Below are 21,400 nucleotides of genomic sequence, written 5' to 3' on the forward strand. Positions count from 1 at the left end.
TATGTGTGGAAGCTGCTTTTTATTCAGAACCAGGAGTGTGTGATTATTCATCCTTTTGTGGTACCTCCCTCCAGGCCTGTGCACATCTCTGTGCCCTCTGTGGGCTGTTGCTTCTCTGCTCCTCTTGCTTTTCCTTTTTCCAACCTTAGTTTCGGTGACATGCTACAGCTCTCCCGATTCCTCATGAAAAGCCACAGACCATATTTCCTCCAGAATTAATAGATTTCTTCTACTTTTTTCTAAGAATTGCTAAAATTCACTGTAAGAAAATTTACAGAAAAAGAACAGTAAAATAAGTCATATCTTGCTATATTTTAAAATCATAGAATCTTTACATATGAAGAAATTTATTCAACTCACATTCTGGCATTACAAAATAAATGGTAGCCTTAGTATTGGAGTATATAGAAGAGACTGTTGTCTCTCTGTGGTGTTAAATGACCAGATCAGCTGATGTGTTAGTCTTTTTCTTTATATCAACTTTACATTTTCTATTAAAATTGACTGTTTGCTGTTAAAATTTTCTACCCCCTCCCAAAGAAAATTGTCCTGAAAACAGGAGATAGGGTGAGACTGTGTTTCAATAGTCTATGGTATAGCTATGCCTCAGCATCTCAGAAAGTCAGACATTGTGTTCCTGACATATCCTTTAGATATTTTAAATTCATAGTTTGGCTTCTCATGGGTGAAATACCTTTCTTTTTTTTTTTTGTACTGAGGATCGAACTCAGGACCTTGTGCTTGCGAGGCAGGCACCGAAACCACTGAGCTAAATCCCTGGCCCTGAAATATCTTTCTTATCCCTACAGTAAGGTAGACAGATTATGGTTAGCATTCTTCCTGGAAAAGTGTCAGGATGGCCATCTGGTGTGTCTGTTACTGAGCAGACATATCTGAGCCTTTTTTTTTTTTTTGTTACCAGGGATCGAACTTGGGTCCTTGCACTTGCACAGCAGGCGACGAAACCACTGAGCCAAATCCCCAGCCCCAAAATATACATAGCCTTTTTTTTTTTTTTTTTGGTACCAGGGATTGAACTCGGGTCCTTGAGCTTTCAAGGCAGGCAGCAGAACCACTGAGCTAAATCCCCAGCTTGAGCAGACATATCTGTGCTTGTTAACCTGTCTGTACTCCCTTGCACCCTTACTTCATTTTCAGCATTAAGAAAGTCATGACCCTTGGCCTTCCTAAGGTAAATAAATGTTCCTTGTAGTTTCCCAATTGCACTAAAGGAATATGTGAACATTTGTTTTCTGTGTGTTGGAATTTCTTAAAATAACCTTAGAACACCTGTAAAAGATCAAAACTGAGCACTTTTATGCACCAGTCTGCTGGCGGTTATCATTCACTTGGGTTCAAGTTGTCCTACCAAACTTGAAATTGATTTGGTCAAACCAGGTGAGCCCTTGCCTGAAACTCCAGCCGAATCTATGCATTCTGTACAAATGTAGATTTTTCAGTCTTGGTGGGCAGTCTTGTACTGTGTTAAGGGATGTCTGCATGTTTTCCCTGAGGTGAAAAAATATTCTATTATGTCTCTTTGGTTTTATGAGACAGGACCTCACTGCATACTGTAATTCAGGCTGGTTTTGAATTAACTATGTAATCCAGGGTGGGCTAGAACTCAAAGTGCTTGTCCTGCCTCAGCCTCCTGTGATTACAGGCATGTAGCCACCACACTTGCCACTCTACGTGTCTCTCATAGGAGTCTGCAGGCACAGCTTTGCTGCCCTTGAACCTGTTGCTGCTTTGTTTTTATGTCCCCATCTCTATATAAGCCATATTCCAAACTATGTATTTCAAAGAAGGTTATTTGCATTTTTTAGTTGATATTTTAGGAATACTAGGCGTTCACACACAGGATTGCATACCCATTTTTGATGAAAATAACTTCCTCATCTTGGCTCACAGTGCCATAATGATTTAATTACTGTCACTTGATAGCATGGTGGGTTTTTGTTGTTGTTACTGGGGATCAAACTCAGAACCTTGCACTTTCGAGGCAGGTGTGGTGCCACTGAGCTAAATCCCTGGCCCGATATCATGGCGTTTTTTTTTTAAGGCCCGTCTCACTGTGTAGTTCAGGGTGGCCTTGAACTCATTATGTAGCCCAGATTGGACTGCAATCCTGCCTCAGCTTGCAGAGTGCTGGGATTACAGCTGTGTACCACCAGGCCCAACTGATAGTGTGTTTTAAAAGTCAGCTGTGAATCACACACCTCTTTTTTCTCATCTTTTATTGCTAATTATTACTAATTTATTCTCCATTCTTTGTTAAATTTGGTTAAGCTCCATATGGTTTTTACTCTCTCTCGTTTCTTTCAAGCTGTGCTTTTCCAGTTTTCAGAGTTCTTTAGAAAATAACTGGGCGTGGTGGTGCACACCTGTAATTCCAGCACTTAGGCAGGAGGATTACTTGGAGTTCCAGGCCAGCCTGGGCTACATAGTGAGATCATGTCTCAAAACCCACCTTCCCACCCCCTAGAAGGAGCTCTTATGCCTTACAGGAACTGTGGATGTTGCTCAGAGGTAAAATGCGTGCTTAGCATGTATGTGGCCCTGGGTTCAATCCCCAGAATTCCCCCTTGCCCAACGCCCCCCCTAAAGACCTTTACATTTTGAAAGGATAATTGTTTTGAATGTCTGGTTTTATTCGTCGTTACCATAACCACAGCCATGTTTTTATAATGGATGTGGAATTATTCTCTTCAGTTGTGGATGACAACAGTTTTCACATTTATAAATATGACAGAGAATGTTGGGGAATGTTGCTTTTTATGCTGCAATTATATTTTTTACTTTATAATTTTGCTTTCTCTACCCTGCCCTTATTTGGATGTTATAAACTCTAGGATGTTTTAAATATTTTTGGTTCCCCCCCCAAAATATCTCATCTAACCTTCTTTGTGTAGAAGAGTAGATAGTCCCTGAAGAGCACCATGCTTCTTCAGAATGTTACCCTCCTCTCTCACCCTTTTCTTCATAATATGTCAGAGTTCTCAGAACATAAACAACAGCTCCTGTAATTGCTGTTGTAAATCCCTGTAATACAAAATGATGCATTTCTGCTTGTCCTTAATGGAGTTGAACAAATCCCTTTCCCTCTCCTCAGCTAGATCAACCCACTTCTTTTGATGTTATCTAAAATTTAGGTTAATAATACACTCGGTATTTGATATCACTTAGGTAATTGGAATCTCTCTAAAACCAGTGGGCTGGTTTTTATCAGTTAAGTTGGATTTAAATTCAGTGGGTTTAATGGAGAATAATTCCAGGAAAAGCCTTTAAACACATTTAGAATCGGTCTTTAAAAATTATCTTCCTTGATGTTTAGGGCTTTGGTTTTCGGTTGTATTTTATACTTCTAAAATAAAATTACATCACTCTAGATATTTTTCCTTTTTATTCCCAATTGCAGAATGTGGGTTCAAGTTGACCTTTTCTTTTTAGCAGTTAAGATTTGAGAAAAATAATCAATTAAAAAAATTTTTTTTAACTCAGTTAACAATTTCTTATGAATCAGCCTCACAACTATGTAAACTGGGGCAGAGCCTTACCAAGGAACAACTCCCAAACCAATGTGCTTTTGTGTCTGCGTCCTGTCAGCTATTGTGCAAACTTGTGTGGAGCTCTACTGCTAATGAGCTTGGGGCATTTGCATCCACGGTGACTCTGAACCACTCTGCTCATCACGCTGACACTCAGTGACAAGTGTGGGAACCAGAAGGAGGCCTTGGAGTTACTTCATCTAGATTTAATTAAGGCAAAGAAGATTTTATTTTTCAAATCCTGTTTTCATTCTCTGTCCTGGTTAGAAGAAGAATCTTGACTGTCAACCTCTCACAAGAGTGTTCTAGAAGGACATTTGTCCCCTAACCTGTCACTCCTAGAGATTGACTTGGAGAACAGTTTGATTTCTTGTAGATTATTCCATGTTCTGGATTCAGCTGATTTCCTCCTCATATAATGCATTCTTAACTCTCTTGCCCAGTGCTCTATGTTCCAGTTTCTAAAAATTGGAAGTTGAGGCTAAGTGTTTGATTACATTCAGTTCTAACGTTTTTTGCAAGAGTATTCCTTAGGTGAAAGTGTATATTTCACTAGTATGACAAGAGGCAATTTTTGGGTTTTTTTTGGTACAGAGTCTCAGTAATTCACTCTGGCCTTGAACTCACTATGGAGCCCAGACTGGCCTCTTCAAGACCAGCCTGGACTACACAACCAAGATCCTGTCTCAAAAAACAAAAAAATCTCAACAGTTCATACTTGTCATTCTCAAATAGTAAAAATATGTAAACAAATTAGAATTCAGATTACTCATGAACTAAGTTTATTAATTATAAAATTTCACTTTATTGTGTCTTTGGGTTGAATGTCACAAGCTTTCTTTTCTCTTTTCCTTTCTCTTTTCTCTCTCTCTTCTTTCTTTCTTTCTGTCTGTCTGTCTGTCTTTCGTAATGGTAGTTAAACCAAGGGCCATGTGCATGCTAGTCAAATACTGTGCAACTGAGCTACATCCCTAACCCATTTTATTTTGAGACAGGATCTTGCTCACTGGCCCATCCTGGACTCGAATTTAGGAATCTCCTGCTTCAGCCTCATAGAGTTGTGCTTGTCTTATTTTGCTTACAAATGGTTAATGTAACAACCATCTAAACTGGTTGCATGAATTTAGAGGTGTATTTCACTCATCCCTTTCTTTATTCAGGTAGATGTGAGCCTTCTAAGAAACCGTAGAATTTCATTGTTTACATTGAATAATTAAGGTCAAAGTGCAAGGGTCACATTGTGGATAGTTTCAGAGTTTTCTTTGTTTTGGATCTTTATTGTAGAGCAATGGAGGAACAAAGCGGCAAAAGATATCCCATCAAAATTATATAGCCTATCAAAAACAAGTCATTCGCCGGAGTATGCGACATAGAAAAGTTCGCGGTGAGAAAGCACTTCTCGTTTCTGCTAATCAAACATTAAAAGAATTGAAAATTCAGGTGAGGAAAACCAACATTTGTTCACATCTGCTCAGGACTTAGGAGAGCCTGAATGAATTCTTGCTTTCTGCCTGTATTTATTTCTGTATCTGTTTTCTCCCAGCCTGACCTTTTAAACATCTATCTGTGCATAATATTATGCTATTGAGAGAGGGCTCTTTTGATTTTAGAATTATATTCACAGGGCCCCCAAATTAAAATAACTCTTTCTTTAAAAAGACTTGGTTTCAAAATAGGAGCATTTCTATGAAGATGAAAGTGATTTTTGGATTATGAAACCTTGAGCATGTTGAGTAGCTTTTCTAATGAGAAACATTGAGAACCATTTAATTTGTCACATGTCAAGGTAGTTCGAGGATAATTGGTCTCTTATTTGGTGCTGTATAATTTTTCTTTGTCCACCTAAAATTTGAACTCATTACCAAGATCTGCAGTGAAATTTATGGAAATTAAAAACCAGGCCCTTGGGCCGGGGATTTAGCTCAGTGGTTTTGCCGCCTGCTGTGCAAGTGCAAGGACCCGAGTTCAATCCCCAAAAAACAAAAAAACAAAAAACCCAGGCCCTTGGAAGCCTATTTACTTGGATGAGCCCCGTAATATTTTTGGTGGCAGATAAGCCTATTTGGGAACATTTTAGCATACCTTTACCATTCTTTATGCTGTGAGATATTTCCACATTGCTAATAGAGGTTCAGTTTTGATCCCTCCATTCTGCATAACTTGCAAATCAATTTCATGATTGTAATGCGGACATTATGAAGATGATTTATATATTTTCACTTCTTGGTATCAGACCTAAAGCACTGTAATCAAGCATCTCATTGGCATATCTCAAAACTTAGGCAAAAGATGTCGCCAGTCTGTTTTAGTCACTGCTGACTGTCCAAAAAGTTGACCAAATTCTCCTCTCTGCTCCTTTTTTGTGTCATGGTTACTACTTATGCATTTTTCTTGTTGCTGATATTTATCATTGTAATTGAGGCAAAAGTACAGTGTGCCTTTGAGGGTGTTATGTGTGCCACATTGTCCTGAGAACAGTATTTCCCTTGGTTGAACCCACTGTTCTGAAAATATTGGCACAGTATCTTTTCTCTGTTATTGTACCCTTTACATCTAAGAAGGCTTGTTTCCACCAGTGGCTTTCTGCCTGTCAGTGGTAAAACCTCGAACATTCAAAACCTTTAAATTACAAAAAGAGCCCCTGTGGGTAAGGACATTTAAAAAGCCTCTGCTGCTTTTATTATGGGATACTATTTTTGAAGGATAAATCAGAGGCCAAGAGAAAAACCTCTCCATTTGGGAGCATGTTACCTGCATGGATGAGCTCCCAGAAGACAGGAGTTGTTCAGCAGAAACCCCCAGATGTGCTTTTCTTGGCTCTTCCTTTGCCATTTCTGTCATCTCATCTCCCAGCCTTCCTGCCAGGACCACTGTGAATTAAACAGGATGAAAGAAAGGGCAGTGGAATGTAATTTTCCCCTTGGTGCTCAGTAGTGCAGCTTTTAAAGCTTCACTTAGATCTGACCCTTTTGCCTGGCAGCCTGGATAGCATGGGAGTTTGTGCTGGGCATGTGTGTGATCCTTGGAGGTGGGAGTTTGTTTGAAAAGGGTGTGATCTTCTCCTTTTTTTTTTTTTTTTAAATATGTTGGAGCCTTTCCTTTGAGGCCACTATACTTCGAAGTTAATGGGATGACAGCCTTTGGAAAAGTGTAAATGCTGGATTCTGGACATATTCACCACATAAAATTACTTGAAGCCATAAGAAACTTGCTTTCTGTAATTGTTAACCAACTCTGTGATGGCATAAAGTAAATGAAGTTTAACCCATTTATTCCTTTTCTCCAAAAATGCACAGCGTTTAATTATGACCAGTCCTGAATTGCATTATTACTTTCCAAAAGATAAATTTGCAGTTGGTGGTACTGTAGCTTATTTTAGGAAGGGGCCATTTTGGTGCCGAGATTTAATACTCTTCCTTTGCTCAGCCCAACCTGCCATAGCCAGCAGCTAGAGCTGTTATGGTAACAGCAGGGTTTTCACTGCTCCTGTTCCACTATATAGGTCAGTAATGCTGTACCTACTCCTTGAGCAGCCCTGTATCATTCATGTTAATCACACTGAAGCTCTTACAGTTTGTGAATTACTGCACTGTGGGCCTCCATCACTGGCAGTTCCAAGATTGAAATGCCTCTTTGTACCTACCTGAAAGCCCTTGCTCATCAGTCATGGAACCTCTTCTATGACAGCTCTCTTAGCTGAGGTCATAGAAGCGACTCCTTTCCTCTGTACTCCCCAGACCTTGTGCACACCTTCTGCCACCATCTCCATGACTTTGTCCTACCCTCCCTCCTGTGAACCCTTGCAGGGTGGGATTGTTCAGGTTGATAATTCCAGAATCTAGCACAGTACTTGACACATGGTCACCTTTTTTTTTTTTTTTTTTTTTTGTACCAGGGATCGAACTCAGGTCCTTGTGCTTGCACAGCAGGTGGCAAAACCACTGAGCTGAGCTAAATCCCCGGCCCCCACATGGTCACTTCTTAATAAATGCTTAATTAGTGCTCAGTGAAAAGCGTGAATGTCAGCCCTTCCACCCATGGTGCTCAGGTCTAGAACTGCTGTATTTGGTGTTTATCCAATCTCTTCAAGGACTCTTAAGACTGAGCATTTAGGGGAGCAAGAAAGTATTGTTCATTCAAGAGGCTGTGACATTCCCCTCAATAGGTTAGCATCACACATCTCCTATAGTTCAGCTTGTGTCTTCACAGCTCCCATTTGCTAGCCTAGGGCTGGATGCTTCTGCTTGATGCTGTTTTTGTCCTGGTCTGGTTTTGGTGGAGCTGACCTGCCAGTACATCTTCCATGTGAGGAACAGGCATATTGCTTCATGAAGTTCATTGATGATGCCAGTGACATTGGCATTGTTAGCCACAGATCTCTATGCAGTCACTTCTTACTGATCAGAGGCTAATGTCTTTCTGAGAAGTCCAGATAAGATTCTGTTGTTGTTTTCCTTGTCCTTTCTTACCTTTGTGCCATTAGTAAAATTACGTTCCTGGTCACTACTTCTGCAGCCCAGCAGGCTCTGTTACACACTGTCAGTTCAGAGCTGATTTGCTGGACTCATTTTCTTTCCACACACAAGGAATAAAAGGCAGAGAAAAGTGGAATGGTCTTCTCATGCATCGTGGATGTCGGTGTAATTAAGATACATGTGATACGGCATATCTGATGAATATGTCACTGAATTATAAAGCAAAATAGAATGAATGTTCCTGAATTGGTCCTGTCAGTTTGGAATTAAAACAGTACCTGTGTTTGGTACCTCTGTTTGCCTTTCTGTGTTTGTAAAAGGTGTTTGTAGAAGGTACCTGTGTTTGCCTTTCTGACATCAAGTCTTTATTGCACTCCAGAGGTAATTACTATCCAGAAATGACAAATGTAAACCTTTTTTTCTGATTTCCAAAAGGCATTAAAGTACTATCCATAACAGTTCTTTGGAGTATATTTAACACTTTGCCAGGATGCTGGACCTGGCCCCAACCCTCAAGAAATTATTATTGTGGTTCCTAGAGTCAAGATTCAGTCTAAGAATATTACAGTCATAAGGACTGAATTACAGACATAGTCCAAATCCTTTGCTAAAGGAGTAAACACAGAAGGGAGAAAAGTCTGAAGAGGTTAAGTTAGGGTAATTTAGGGATGTTTAGACTTGTCTGTGAAAGAATGTGGAGCCTGGGAGTGGTGGGGTGCCCCAGGCCTTACAGCCAGAGTTTGGAGCAGCAGTGAACCAGAGGCCCAGCTCTGTTTTTGCCTCCCGCCTTTGGCTCCCCGCCCCCAGCTCTAGGGTGGTGGTAAGGTACAGAACAAAAGGATCTGTGTGTACAATTATTTCTGTTCTGCAGCAGCCTCCTAAGGGTGTTCTGGCTCTGTCAGGGATTATAGGCTCAGTAGGAATGTAACAAGTGGGCTGACTGCAAAGACCCGTCTTTTGTACTCTGAAGCCTTTTTGCCTGTAATTTTTAGAATCCATGCTTTATTTGTTTAGATAGGGTATAGGTCTCAGTAATTTGCTTTATACAGACTTTTGTTTTTTTGTTTTAAATTGGCACAGATCATGCATGCGTTTTCAGTTGCTCCTTTTGACCAGAATTTATCAATTGATGGAAAGATTTTAAGCGATGACTGTGCCACCCTTGGTACCCTTGGCGTCATACCTGAATCTGTCATTTTATTAAAGGTAAGTAACAGCTCCCTAGCTCAGGAACTCTAGGTTTTAATGATGTGAAATAGTGGTTAAAGGATGCTGGGGCCTCCACACAGGCTGCAGTAAGCCACCACTATGAGCCTTATTGCCCCTGGGATGCCCCAACTCTACCTGAGCCTCAAGAGACTTAGAAGTGAAGACACTTTGGGGCTTTCTCCTGGTTTTCATAGTAAGCTACTGTGACACAATGTCAGCCACTGTCCACACCATAAGGAGATGAAGTGAAGGCTTCTGCTCAAACCCTGAGGTGGTAGATGGTTGTAGTGGTGCTGTTCCTGTTCTCAAGGGGCAGGCCATGGTGGAAGCCCTTCAGCAGCTGGGAGACTCACACCACATTTCTTCTTGTTGAATCTCTGTGACAGGGCCCATCTCTTCCAGATACAGATGTGTTTCATTCTTCTTTCCCTTCAGGCGGAGGTCAGGATGCTTGGGTCTCTCTGAGATTGTAGGTTGAGTGTTGGCCCTGGGAGCAGTCACTGGGGGTTTTCCTGGGCCAAGTGGGTAGCCTGGTCTCTGTTCACAAGCCCCCCCCCCCCAACCCATGCCTAGCTGAGAGGTCTGTCCTTAAAAAAATGACACAGATGCCTTGAACTTACTTCGAAATGCTGCCCCTCACACTCAAAATGAGTATGTGATCAGTGTGGATAAGTAACTGACTTATACTTTAAAATCAGGATTAAGAAAGTTTCAGTGAAGACAGTAGGGGTTTTCATAATATTTATGAAAAGTAATAGTTCTAGCAGGCATGGTGGCCCTTGCATATAATCCCAAATACTTCAGAGGCTTAGGCAGAAGGATTTCAAGTTGTAGCCTAACCTAGGCAACTTGGTGACTTGTCAAGACCTCATCTCAAAATAAAAAGGGCTGGGGATGTAGCTCAGTGGTAGAATGCCTGCCTAGTGTGTGAAAGGGCCCTGGATCCAGTCCCTAAACTGCAATTAAAAATAAACGGGGGTTTTACATTCATCTTCTTCCTAACCTTTCGCATAACTTCTGGATGAGTGGAATGCCATAGTAGCTCTATGAGAGTAGCCTCTCTTTTCCTCTAGGCTCAGGAGTGCAGGTTTTATGCCTTACCTGAAATGCTTGGGACTAGAAGTGTTTTGAATTTCAAATTTTTCCAGATTTTGAAATATTTGCATATACATAATGAGATGTTTGGGGGATAGGACCCAAGTCTTAACACAAAATTCTTGAGTTTCATATATACTCATTATGCACATAGCTTGGAAGTAATTTTATACAATATTTTTAGTGCATTCGTGTTCTGATTGTAAGTGTCACATCAGGTCAGTATGGAACTTTTCACATGTAACATCTTATTAAAAGCTCAGGAAGTTTCAGATTTTGATCTAGGGTTGCTCAGCCAGTCAGGCTGAGACACATACACAAGACACAAGGTTCTATCACAAAATCAGAATTCTGACAGTTTAGTGTGATTCTTGTCCATGATATGGTAATAGGCTTTTGATTTACTGGATGTTGAAGATATTTTAGAAAGTAGGGGCTGTTAGCCTGATCCTCCTTTCAGTACCATCTTGTTGCTTGCTTTGCCCACTTTGTTTCTTGGTGGCCAGAAGGACCCTCACTGTGCCAAACAATACTGCATAATGCAGTAGTGTAGTTTTTCAATTTCTGAACTGTGAAATCTGTTTCCCAAATTCTAGATTCAAAGTGAGGTCATGGCACAGATTGACCCATACCCCCCCCCCCCCATGATGTACACACACTACTATCCCACATTCACCTCTTGCCTTTGTTTACCTTTTACTTTTCCTGGAACTGTAGGATCTGTGCAGTGGTGTTGACAACCTGTGGAGTTGCTGAACCCTAATGCTCCTGCCTAGACTCCCAGGAAGAGCCCATATTACTAAAGGGTTTACACTGCAGATGGACAGTATCTCAGTTTAAGCCCAGACTTAGACTCAACTCTAAAACGAATTGGGTGTTTGGTTCTTGATGGTGAAGAGGGTCAAAAGTGTAATTGTAACCGAATTAGTATTTTGAGAAGAGCTGTGTATTACTTTTTCTACTTCTCAGTGTGGCCACTAGCATCTTAACTCATGATGATCAAAGCAGCTTTTATAACCTCAGGCCATGTAGACATTTAGACATTTCCACACCTAAAGGTATCTTTAGAAGACAGAAAATAGTGCCTCTGCTCCTCCACATTTTCTTTGAGGTGAGTCTGACCCATAGTTGGGTATCCACGAATACATCTATCACTGGCTGTGGCTCAAACTGAGTTCTCTACTGGATAGGGTTCCTGTGTGTTTTGTACCAATATCATGGGCCATACTTCAGTGTGATGAGTAGCTGGGCCACTCTTCTGTAGCTCCCATCCTCTAGTTGGTCTGAACCATTTCTGTTTGTTTCCTAGGCTGATGAACCAATTGCAGATTATGCTGCAATGGATGATGTCATGCAAGGTAAAGATAAACTCACTGTGGGAGTTTGTTGTTAGAAGGAGGTGGGATTGTAGATGTTGAGGCCATAGTGTAAAGTGCTTTTACTTTTTTAACTGAACAAATACCTTCTGCATGCTGTTAAGATGGAAGCGTACATTTGTCTTAAATTTTTTTAGAAAGGGGGAAAGATACAAACAATTTTGGAAAATAGAAAACAGAGAGAAAGATAGGAATTAGTTAACCTGAGGAAATTAAAGTGAATGTTAACCAGCAGAGTGAAGAAATCCATAAGATGCAAAGCTAATTCAGATTGCAGCTCCCAGACAGACACCCAGGATGCCTCTGGGTGTGGGAATGAGGTGGAACTCCCAAAAACAGGAAATTGGGTTGGAAATCTATGAGAAGCAGTTAAGGCAACTCCCTCCCCCTACATCCACATCACCACCCTTCCCCACCTATGCCGCATATGGGCAGCTAAGAGTGTGTGTGTGTCAGCACTTTGTAGAAGGTAATTTAGAAAGTGGGAATAAGCCTGTCCCATTGCTTGCAGGAGATAGTTTCCAGCCCTCTGTTCAGGTGCCTACAGCCCATGTCTTTCCTCCCGCACAGGAGGGAATGGGATTCCTCTCCAGGAAATGGGCCAATTCAAGAAAATCACCTACAAATATATGCTTTTAAAAAGATGGTTAGTCTACCCATTAGTGATGCCCACCAGTGCCTGCTGAACAGATCTTTCAGATACCCTTTTAGTAGCTCAGAATTATGTAGGTGGAAGTAGCAGCCAGGATCACCAGACAGCACTGATAGCATGGAGTCAAGAGATGTCTGTCAATAAACAGAAAAGAAGGTAGTGGAGGAAGCATAAGATAGCTTAAAAACAGCCTGTAAAGGCCCAGGAATTTAACTCAGTGGCGCCATGCCTCTCAAGCACAAGGTCTTGAGTTTGATCCCTGGTACCCCCCCCAAAAAAGGCCTATATATAATGGCAAAATAAACAATAGGGCCTATATAGAAGGGCCAGTTGGAGAACAATGAAAAATTCATAGGAGCTAGGAAGTGGTTCAGTGATAGCACACTTGGGTAACATACTCTAGGGTCTGGGTTCCATCCCCATCTCAAAGAAACAAAACAGAAAACAAAAGAAGTAAAGAATCTGATAGTCATTGAAAAACTAAAGAGAATCCTGCCAGGTGTGGTAGCATGTACTTGTAAGTCCAGCTGCTTGGAGGTTGAGGCAGGAGGATCACAAGTTCAAGACCAGCCAGAGCAACTTAGCAATACCCTGTCTTAAAAAAAGTATCTCGGGGATTTAGCTCAGTGGCACCATGCCTGCCTCACAAGCACAGGGTCCTGAGTTTGATCTCCAGTACCTAAATAAATAAATAGGTAAGTTAAAAAGGTTCAGGGTTTACCTCAGTGGTCGTGTCCTGCCTTGTGGGAGACCCCCTGGGTTCAGTCTCCCACATCAGGAGAAAGAGTGAGAATTCTAAAAATAAAAACCAAGCTCCTAGGACCAGGAGTCAGGAAGGTATGTAAAGGAGACAGTGTCTATAAGACCCTTGCAGAACATGATTTTCAGTCTACCCTCACAACTGATGCCTTTTCTATTGAAAAGTTTATGCTCTTAAGAGTGAACCCAGAAGGAAACAGGCAGTGGAACTGCTAATGTATCCAGTGTAAGACAGGATATCCTGGAAGTAGGTGAAGAGAGAATCCAGAGCAGATGTTCTCCAGCAGGCAGCCAGGGCCTGGTCCAGCCCGGCTTCCTGGGACAATAGTGAACTGTTGGGGAGAATGAGAGCGATGCTGAATGCCTCAGCTTCTGAGTCCTTGAGATAGGTAGAAAGAGACACTCAGTTCATACTAGCAGTTCAACCAGAGCACACCAAGGGTTTCAACTGCAAGCAGTATGAATGCAGGCAAATAACGCTGATGGAGGCTTAGCAACAACCATCCACCCTGTCAGGGATGGGACAGGCAGGGTCTAGGAAGTGATAAAGGAGCTGAATTTTGGTCTTTCGTCAAGGAACTTGTCAAATATTATGAAATAGCAGCATAAGCATATTATGTAGAAATAAAGAGGCTAAATACCAGAAGGAACTGCTACAAGAGTCAACAGTGCATATGGCTGGGCATGGTGATACAGGCCTGTAATCACAGCACTCAGGAGGCTGACACAGGAGGATTGCCATGAGTTTAAGGCCAGCCTGAATTACATAGACCCTGCCTCAAAAAACAAACAAAAAAACCAAACAAACTTGTCTACCACTTTTTAAATGCATTCTCCCCAAGTACCTTTGTCAGAAAATAAAAACCACCTTGGTTGGAAGAAAAAGTCAACAGTAGCTTCTTACAGAAAATGAGAGAGGAGCGAGGTCAAGGATTTAGTTCAGTGGCGCCACGCCTGCCTCGCAAGCACAAAGTTTGCTCCCCGGTACCACAAAGAAGAAAAAAGAGTAGGGGAAGAGACACAGCTCCCAAGGAGCCAGTCACATCATTTTCTCAGGGCCACTCCCAGAGGTGCAAAATGTGGCCCTGTTGACACACCTTTTTCCATCAGTAATTGACTTTTAAGATGGTACATATATGTTGCTTTGATTAAAAATAAGCACAGAAAGATCATCATCAGATTGATGTCACCCATAAGTTCAGAAATAATCATTACAGGTGACGAAGATAGTTAAGTTATTTTAAACTTTCCATCTTAAGGCATTGAAGAGATCTTATTATATCTAATGTGACAGTCTTTTCAACTTGGAATTCTTTTTTTTTTCTTTTCCTAGTTTGTATGCCAGAAGAAGGGTTTAAAGGTAAGTTCCATTTGTCATGTTTTGTTCATGAATGTCAGAATCATGCTGTAATTTTCTGTTAAAGTGAAGGCTATAACTTGATTTTAAAATTTAATCCAATCTCAGCCTCATGGCAGGAATTAATTTTAACTAAAGGCATAATTTATTCAAGCTTGTTCATTATTATTTGCAGCACTCAGGCCTCAGATGCAGCCCATGTGTTAGAACTCTCTTCTGCCAAATGTCCATTTAACTTCCGCTTTTTCATTTCTTAGGAGGTTGGGAACTTAGCTACTGGCATTTCAAGATTTATTTACATTTAGCCTTTTTCTAGTTCCTCCTATCAGTCCCTCTTAGAACAAACCCCGTTTGTGTGCCTGGCTTGGTGGCACATGGCTGTAATCCCAGCACTCAAGAGACTTGACAGGATTCCTGTGAGTTTGAGGTCAGACTGGACTACACAGTGAGGCCCTGTCTCAAAAAACAAAAAAAGAAAAAAAACCAGTTGTGTAACTGATAAGATGTAGTGGTAGAAGAATGTACTGAATTATGTCAGGTCTAGTGAAAAGGTTTACTTAATGTACTTAGAATCCAGGGGTTTAGATTTTTACTTCAGGTGGAGACATGCCGGTACCTTGTCCTGCATCTTGGCCACTATTGTTGTACACACCAATAATGCCTATTGATCCATCATTTATAGATGTTTGACCTTTACAGATTTAACTTGGCCATATTGATTCTTTTGTGGACCACTCCGGAGGTCCATGACAAGGAGTGATTTTTCTGAAAGAAATAATCTGAGTAAAATACCAGGGGTTCTTTGCCAAAAGTATATAAGTGACAAAACTACTACAGTCTTCTCAGTGTGCCTGTATTATCTGTGTATTACCACAATAAAGGAGCCCCTGATACATGATCAAAGCAAAGCAAACTGTCTATGAAAAATGGCCACCCTGCCTCACAAGTGCAAGGTCGTGAGTTCGATCCCTGGTACCAAAAAATGAAAATAAAAATACAGCCACCATTAATAAAATGTGATTAACTTGTGTGGAGACAAATATAGGAAGCACATGGCTTTCTGCAGAAATGTGACTTGGCCTGGAGTCAGCCAAGTTTTTTCTTACCCTTCAGTGCCAAGGGGCTGCTGTGTTCAGTATTACATTGGATATTCCCTGTTGGTGGTGCATCTTGGCAAATGAAATACATGAGCTCTTACTGTGTAGTTCACAACTGTACCTCCACATGTGTTTCTTTTTCTCAGGTACTGGTCTACTTGGACATTAATCTTTGAACACTTGCTGACTGCTAAGAAATCACCAGAGGGGAAGAGGATTTTGACATGTTAGGGCATTAAAGAAAAGATGGATTTAAGAATTAAACCATTACATGACTCTTCCACAAGGCAAAAATCCATTCAAAAGTGACTGTCCCAAATGCCTTATGTCAAATAAAGCAGATTGCACTGATGGACATCAAACTTGAAGGAATTGTTTCAAATTATATTTAAGGCGAGTAGTCGGAGGAAAGGGGGGCAAGCAAACATTGAAATAGTAGCAGTAACGTTAAATCATGTTTACATATGAGATTTATAGTCATGGAAGGGAATAAAGCTCTGTTATATTTCCTTGCTTGAATTTCATACCAGATGCACTGGGCCATAAAGGATTTGTATCACAGTAGAAGGGACAGCAAGCATTCTATTCTGAACTAAAAGTGATTCTTTAGAGACATAACCTGCTTACCCGTACCTGTCTTTGACTCATATTCTACTTTCAATAAAGCATGAAAGTGAAGAACTTGCCATCGTTGTGGAAAAGTGTCTCCAAGCCAGCTGCAACGTCACCACCATGCGTGGTGCCCAGTGGTCTGTGTGTCCATGGTGGGCAAAGGAGGGGCACCTGCGTGTCTCCTGCAGTGAGCAAGGGGTTACACTGCTCACTTTGGCCTTCAGAGTTTCACCTTGGTGCGTTTCAGAAAAGATGGAGAGTTTTTCCTACCAATGATAGCAGTTTCCTCCAGTTTTGCTATTGATCAAAATTGGGAAGTGTTTTTTGCACATTTGAAAAATCTGACCACCTTACTGGAAGAGTATGTTGGACTGACATGCATTTGAATAATGTTTTTTCTTCCCATTCTCCAAGTCTGCTGTTTCTTCTATCATGCTTCTCTTTTTGAAAGCATTCTTCTGAAAATGCCCTAAAAGGACATTTTGATCACTTTGCTTGTGAGGGGAGGAGTATATGAGTATAATGTGTCCTTTTTTACAACTCAGGATTGTAGTTATTAGCAACAAATAATCAGCAATATTCTTAAGAATATTGAAGGATTTTTAAATGAAACTTAAGGTTGGAATCTGTTCCTTTTTTTGTCTCTGTCTTTTGAGTGTGTGTATGTATGTCTACAGCCTGGATGCTGACACAGGCATCTTGTAATTTTTTCATGGCCTCATATTTGTGCTGGGCTCCCCCGACCCCAACCCTAATCTGAACTCAAATAATGGAGAGAGGAGGCAGATTTCAGTTTTAGTACCAGTAACATTAGCAGCATCCCATTTGAATAGCTTTTTATCAGAATAATTATGGCTGTGTACTCAGCCTGTGCCCCCTGAGGAAGTGGGGGTGTTTAATGAGCTGTGTGAGGTGCTGAGAGCAGCTCACAGCCTCCTCAAAACTGTCCTAGGGGCCAGGCATGGTGCATGCCTGTAGTCCCCCACCAAGGCTGGAGGATTATGAGTTTTAGGCCCTCCTAGGCTACATAGGGAGAGCCTGTTTCAAAATCAACCAATACTTGGAGCAGCAGCTGAGAAACCACACATGGTTCTGGCCTTGACGTCAACATGGGGGAGGACTTGAACTCATGGGGAGCTAATCCTGATATTTAGATCTCAGTCTTTTACTTAGCTCCAAAGAAATGAAACTAGAACTTAAAAGTCATAACATAAGGTGGGGATTTAGCTCAGTGACTCAGTGCCTGCCTGGCAAGCTACCTGAGTTCCATCTCCTGTACCAGGAAAAAAAAAAGTCATAACACAAAGGAACTTACTCTTTTCCAATTCAGACTTGTTTAAAAGTTCAGAGTGGGGCCGGGGATTTAGCTCATTGATTCCACCACCTGCCTCGCAAGTGGAAGGACCCGAGTTCAATCCCTGGTACCAGAAAACAAAAGTTCAGAGTGCTTCATAAAGCAGCTTCCTTTTCTTTAGAAGTTTTTTTTGAGGGGTTGGGGGCGTTGGCTATAGGTGTAGCTCGGTGCAGAGTGCTTGCCTAATAACATCTAAGGCCTAGGGTTCCACCCCCAGGACTGGGAGGGATAAAAATCTTTCTGGGTGTTGAATTAAACAAGTAAACCCAGAAATGTATTATATTTTTCCCAGTTTGTTACTGATGCTAGTTTTTGTTTTTTGTTTTTTGGGTTTTTTGCTAGTTTTAAAGTTTGTTATTTGGGTACTTTGTTTTTTTTTCAGTTATGCAGTGGTTTAAAATATGAGTCTTTTAGGCAGATACCTATTCTAAGTCCTGGCTTTGTTAACTGCTCTGGCAGTTCAGGTGGGATGGTCCCATAGTGAGCAGCCAAGGCTCCAGACATGTCAGAATCGGAATCTATACTCACACACCACTGCTGTACTCTTGAAGTCTGAGGAACCCTGTTAGGTGAGTTACAAAGAAATTCGTGCTGAGAAGCTTCAGCTTCGCAACCACTACCACATTGTGTACAGGGAAACAAGTCCGATGATAACCCAAACTCCATTCTTGTGTCTGTATTCACAAATAGGTGAAGTCCAATTGTCTTGTGGGCTGTGAATACATTAAGGTATAGACTTTGTTAGGTTCAGATGCTGGGTATGTGCACTTTTTAGTAGACCAGCCTCCCATAGAAGTTATGAAGCTCAAGGTTTCCCCCCCTTTATATTTCTGGTCATTCTTTAACCTCACATGAATGTATACAATATCTATGCTTGGATAAATTGCTGCCTTTACTTAAAATGTAGGTTGCCATTTGGATGTCTTTGTCCCCCTGGGGGGGAAGTATGTTTGTGTATTTACAAACTTTGTTTAGAATTGCTATTACCTTTCTGCCTAATTAAAAAGACATAAATGCCCCTTTATTTCTGTGGAATCATAATCCAGAGTGTTTTTATCCTTTTCAATGTCTGGCTGGTTGGTCTGTGTGGTCCTAGGCTTGTTGATCAGATCCTGGTTAATATTAGAAGGTAATGATTGGAGTGATCTCTTTCTATAAACAAAGCGCTGAAGTAAACTGAACAGAAAAGCCTGGCTTCCCTGTCACAGACTCCTGGAGTGGGTTACCCAAGTAAGCACCATGTTCAGTGTACAGGATGCTGAGGACAGAGGTCAGACAGATGGGCAGCAGTGCTTTCATTTTACAAAGAGCCTCACCCTTGTGCCAGCAGCCCCCACCCCACTAAGGCACAGGCTAGCACCACCACTCTCTCCCTGGAGATTTGTATGGGCTTAAATACTGCCCAGGGATCAGATTGTCCACATTATTGGGACCCTTTATTCATTAAGTTCTGGTTTAATTAATGCTTGTGATAGATGTTTCCCTGAGCAGCAGGTCTGTAGCAAGTCGTGTGCGCTGGGGAAGCAGCCAGTCCTGAGGCACAGGAGGCCACCTGTCTGCCCGAGATGCCCCAAACCTGGATGACTTTTTCAGGCTGGCTGTGGAGTCACTTAGGCTGAGGCATCACCTAGTCCTTCAGCGAGCACACACCCATGTAAGAGGTGCTGTAAGATCTTCAAAGTTGAGTCACCTATGTTCCAAATACATTCACCGTTTACCTTGTAAACCAAAAGTTACCTAATCTGGTTTTGTCTTTCTCTGTTCTCTGAACAACAGTATTTGCTTCCTTGTTCACCCTAAGACACCAAGGACTGAACAGTAATAAATATTGTGGGGTAAATACTTTGCATTATTCTTTGCAATTAGAAAGGCTTTCTGTAGGAAATGTGGAATCTTCCTACAGTGTTCAAAGATAGAGGTCTTGCCTCACACTGAAGCCCTTTTCCTCAAAACTTCAGAATGGACTTCTGGAAGCCCTTCCAGTCCAGTGATGGCCGGACAGGTGTTCCATCAGCCTACTTCCCGAGTCTTTCCTTGAGCCATAAGGATACACAGCCAGTGGCCAAACCAGCAAGCCTGCTCGAGTGCCTGTTTATTTCCAGGGTCATGTTGAAAGGTGTTCAAAACACGGTTAGAATATGTGTTTGAAGATTTATGCCTTTATGATGGACAGTTCCTGCCCCAGAGGGGCAGCTTCAATTGTTTTGTCATTGCCAAGAACATTAGGAACAAATGCCCTAAATACCTGGCCCTGGAGGTAGGACTATGCGGGCACTCAGTGGCACAAAGCAGTGCTGACGACTATGGCCAGTACCTAGAGAATACTTCCTGGCCTGGGAATCAGATGTTTATTTGTTATTTACATGTTGAGGTTTAGTGAAGAATGTTGGTCAACAGAGGACACAAAACAGGTATTTCCTGTGGTTTCCCCTCCCTCATCAAATAAACCCCCAGAACCAGTTGTCTCAAATTAATCCAGCACACTGCTAACCATACCGCACAATATATGGTAAGGTTGAAGTATCATTTTTGAGTGTTGCTATACTTTAGGAAGAAGGAGGTTGCCAAAAATTGTATAACCTCTTCAAGGCAACACAGGGACCCATGCCAACTCTGCCAGACCTGGCTTTTGCCATGTCCTACCAGCAGAGGTAAGATCAAGGCCATTGCACAAGCACTGCTGCTCAGCAGCCTCCATCCCACAAGCCCTTGGCCTGTTGGTCCTCATATGGTGAGTCCTCAGCTCTCCTTCATGAGCTGTCTGCATGCTGTTTGGAGACAGCCTGAAGCTTCCAACACAATTGCTGTATTGATCTTGAATAGAGAACATCTGTTCCCCACCCCTCAACATGCTCAAAAGAAGAGGGAAGAAAGCCCTTGTAACTTCAAGGCTTAGCTACGAATTGCAGGTCAGGGTCTTTGAAGTGAAATTGCTCTGGGACAGGGAGGGAGCCAGTCTGTAACAGCAGCTGGAATGGCTTCCTGGATTCCAGATCTGCATTATTGCTGCCAGGCCCACCAGGCCCTGGGCCACAGGAAGTGGGGAACATCGAGAGAAGCCAAAGGCCTAGGCAGCCACTGCCTGGTTTGGACCAGTGCCGACTGGCATATCTGATGTTTCCTCCACACCCTACTTGCTGTCTGGTGATTTGTAACCAAGGGAACACCAAACTGCAACTAGCAACCAGCTAGTTTTATGATCCTGGACAAGTCTGTTCCCCTTTCAGCTGAGATAAGTTAGATGTACACAAGTTGTCAAACTCCATGGAAGGAGACAGAGACCTGGTGGCTTCAGAGCTGCTACTCCCACACTAACCCACTCCCCTGAGGATCCTCCAGGGAGAGAATTTGGCAAGTCGCCAAACAGAATTGCCTCTGCCTCTGAAGACTTGTTTCAATCTATGAGTTGCCGCTGGTTGATGTCTGGAGTTTTTGTAGCATCGGCTCAGATATCCACAGCATGTCACTGGTTCTCCGGATAAAAGAGGCACCAAGTCATGCTAGAGTATCTAGAATCTTGAAACAAAGACTTACAGCTTATTTTTTGAACTGGGAACCAGAGTTAGTGCTGGACTGGATTTTGTTTTGGTACCAGGGATCAAACTCAGGACCTTGCACTTTCAAGGCAGGCACAGTGCCACTGAGCTAAATCTCCGGCCCCCTGGACTAGATTTTATGTCTATCCCCAAAACTCCCCATCCCAGAAAACCAATCAGCCTAGGTAGTGCAAGATTGATCTAACTCACCGAGAGCAGGGCTTTGCCCTGCTGTGAACACATGGTGTGATCTGTGGGGGAAATGAATGCGCACTTCAGGGTCCTAGAAGTTCCTTTGTGGTAGCAAGACCCCCAAACAGCTCTTCCTAG

At 42.0% G+C, this 21,400-nt stretch overlaps 1 protein-coding gene and 1 long non-coding RNA gene across 5 annotated transcripts in view; one reads left to right on the plus strand and one right to left on the minus strand.

Moving 5' to 3' along the window:
• Usp48 (ubiquitin specific peptidase 48) overlaps positions 1–18,558 on the plus strand; it is an 82,757-nt gene extending 64,199 nt beyond the window's left edge. For both annotated transcript variants that reach the window (XM_013074360.3, XM_013074361.3), the window contains exons 24-28: positions 4,833–4,988; positions 9,104–9,229; positions 11,637–11,685; positions 14,448–14,474; positions 15,715–18,558. In XM_013074360.3, the coding sequence (XP_012929814.2) occupies positions 4,833–4,988; positions 9,104–9,229; positions 11,637–11,685; positions 14,448–14,474; positions 15,715–15,737 (381 nt within the window). In that variant the 3' untranslated portion in view covers positions 15,738–18,558. The remainder of the gene's footprint in view (positions 1–4,832; positions 4,989–9,103; positions 9,230–11,636; positions 11,686–14,447; positions 14,475–15,714) is intronic.
• On the minus strand, positions 3–8,288 carry LOC106009886 (uncharacterized). Of its 3 annotated transcripts, none has more exons than XR_002396961.2 (3): positions 7,120–8,288; positions 6,300–6,418; positions 3–259 (listed from the first exon to the last, which is right to left on the minus strand). It is a non-coding gene; the product is annotated as an uncharacterized LOC106009886 (long non-coding RNA). The 3 variants fall into 3 exon arrangements; XR_001183866.3 differs by having other exon boundaries at positions 7,071–8,288; XR_002396960.2 differs by having other exon boundaries at positions 7,067–8,288.
• Positions 18,559–21,400: the final 2,842 nt, after the last annotated feature.

The sequence above is a fragment of the Heterocephalus glaber genome, unplaced genomic scaffold, assembly GCF_053883595.1.
Source record: "Heterocephalus glaber isolate CG9 unplaced genomic scaffold, H.glaber_assembly_v1.0 deba00001452, whole genome shotgun sequence".
NCBI classification, from domain to species: Eukaryota; Metazoa; Chordata; class Mammalia; order Rodentia; family Bathyergidae; genus Heterocephalus; species Heterocephalus glaber.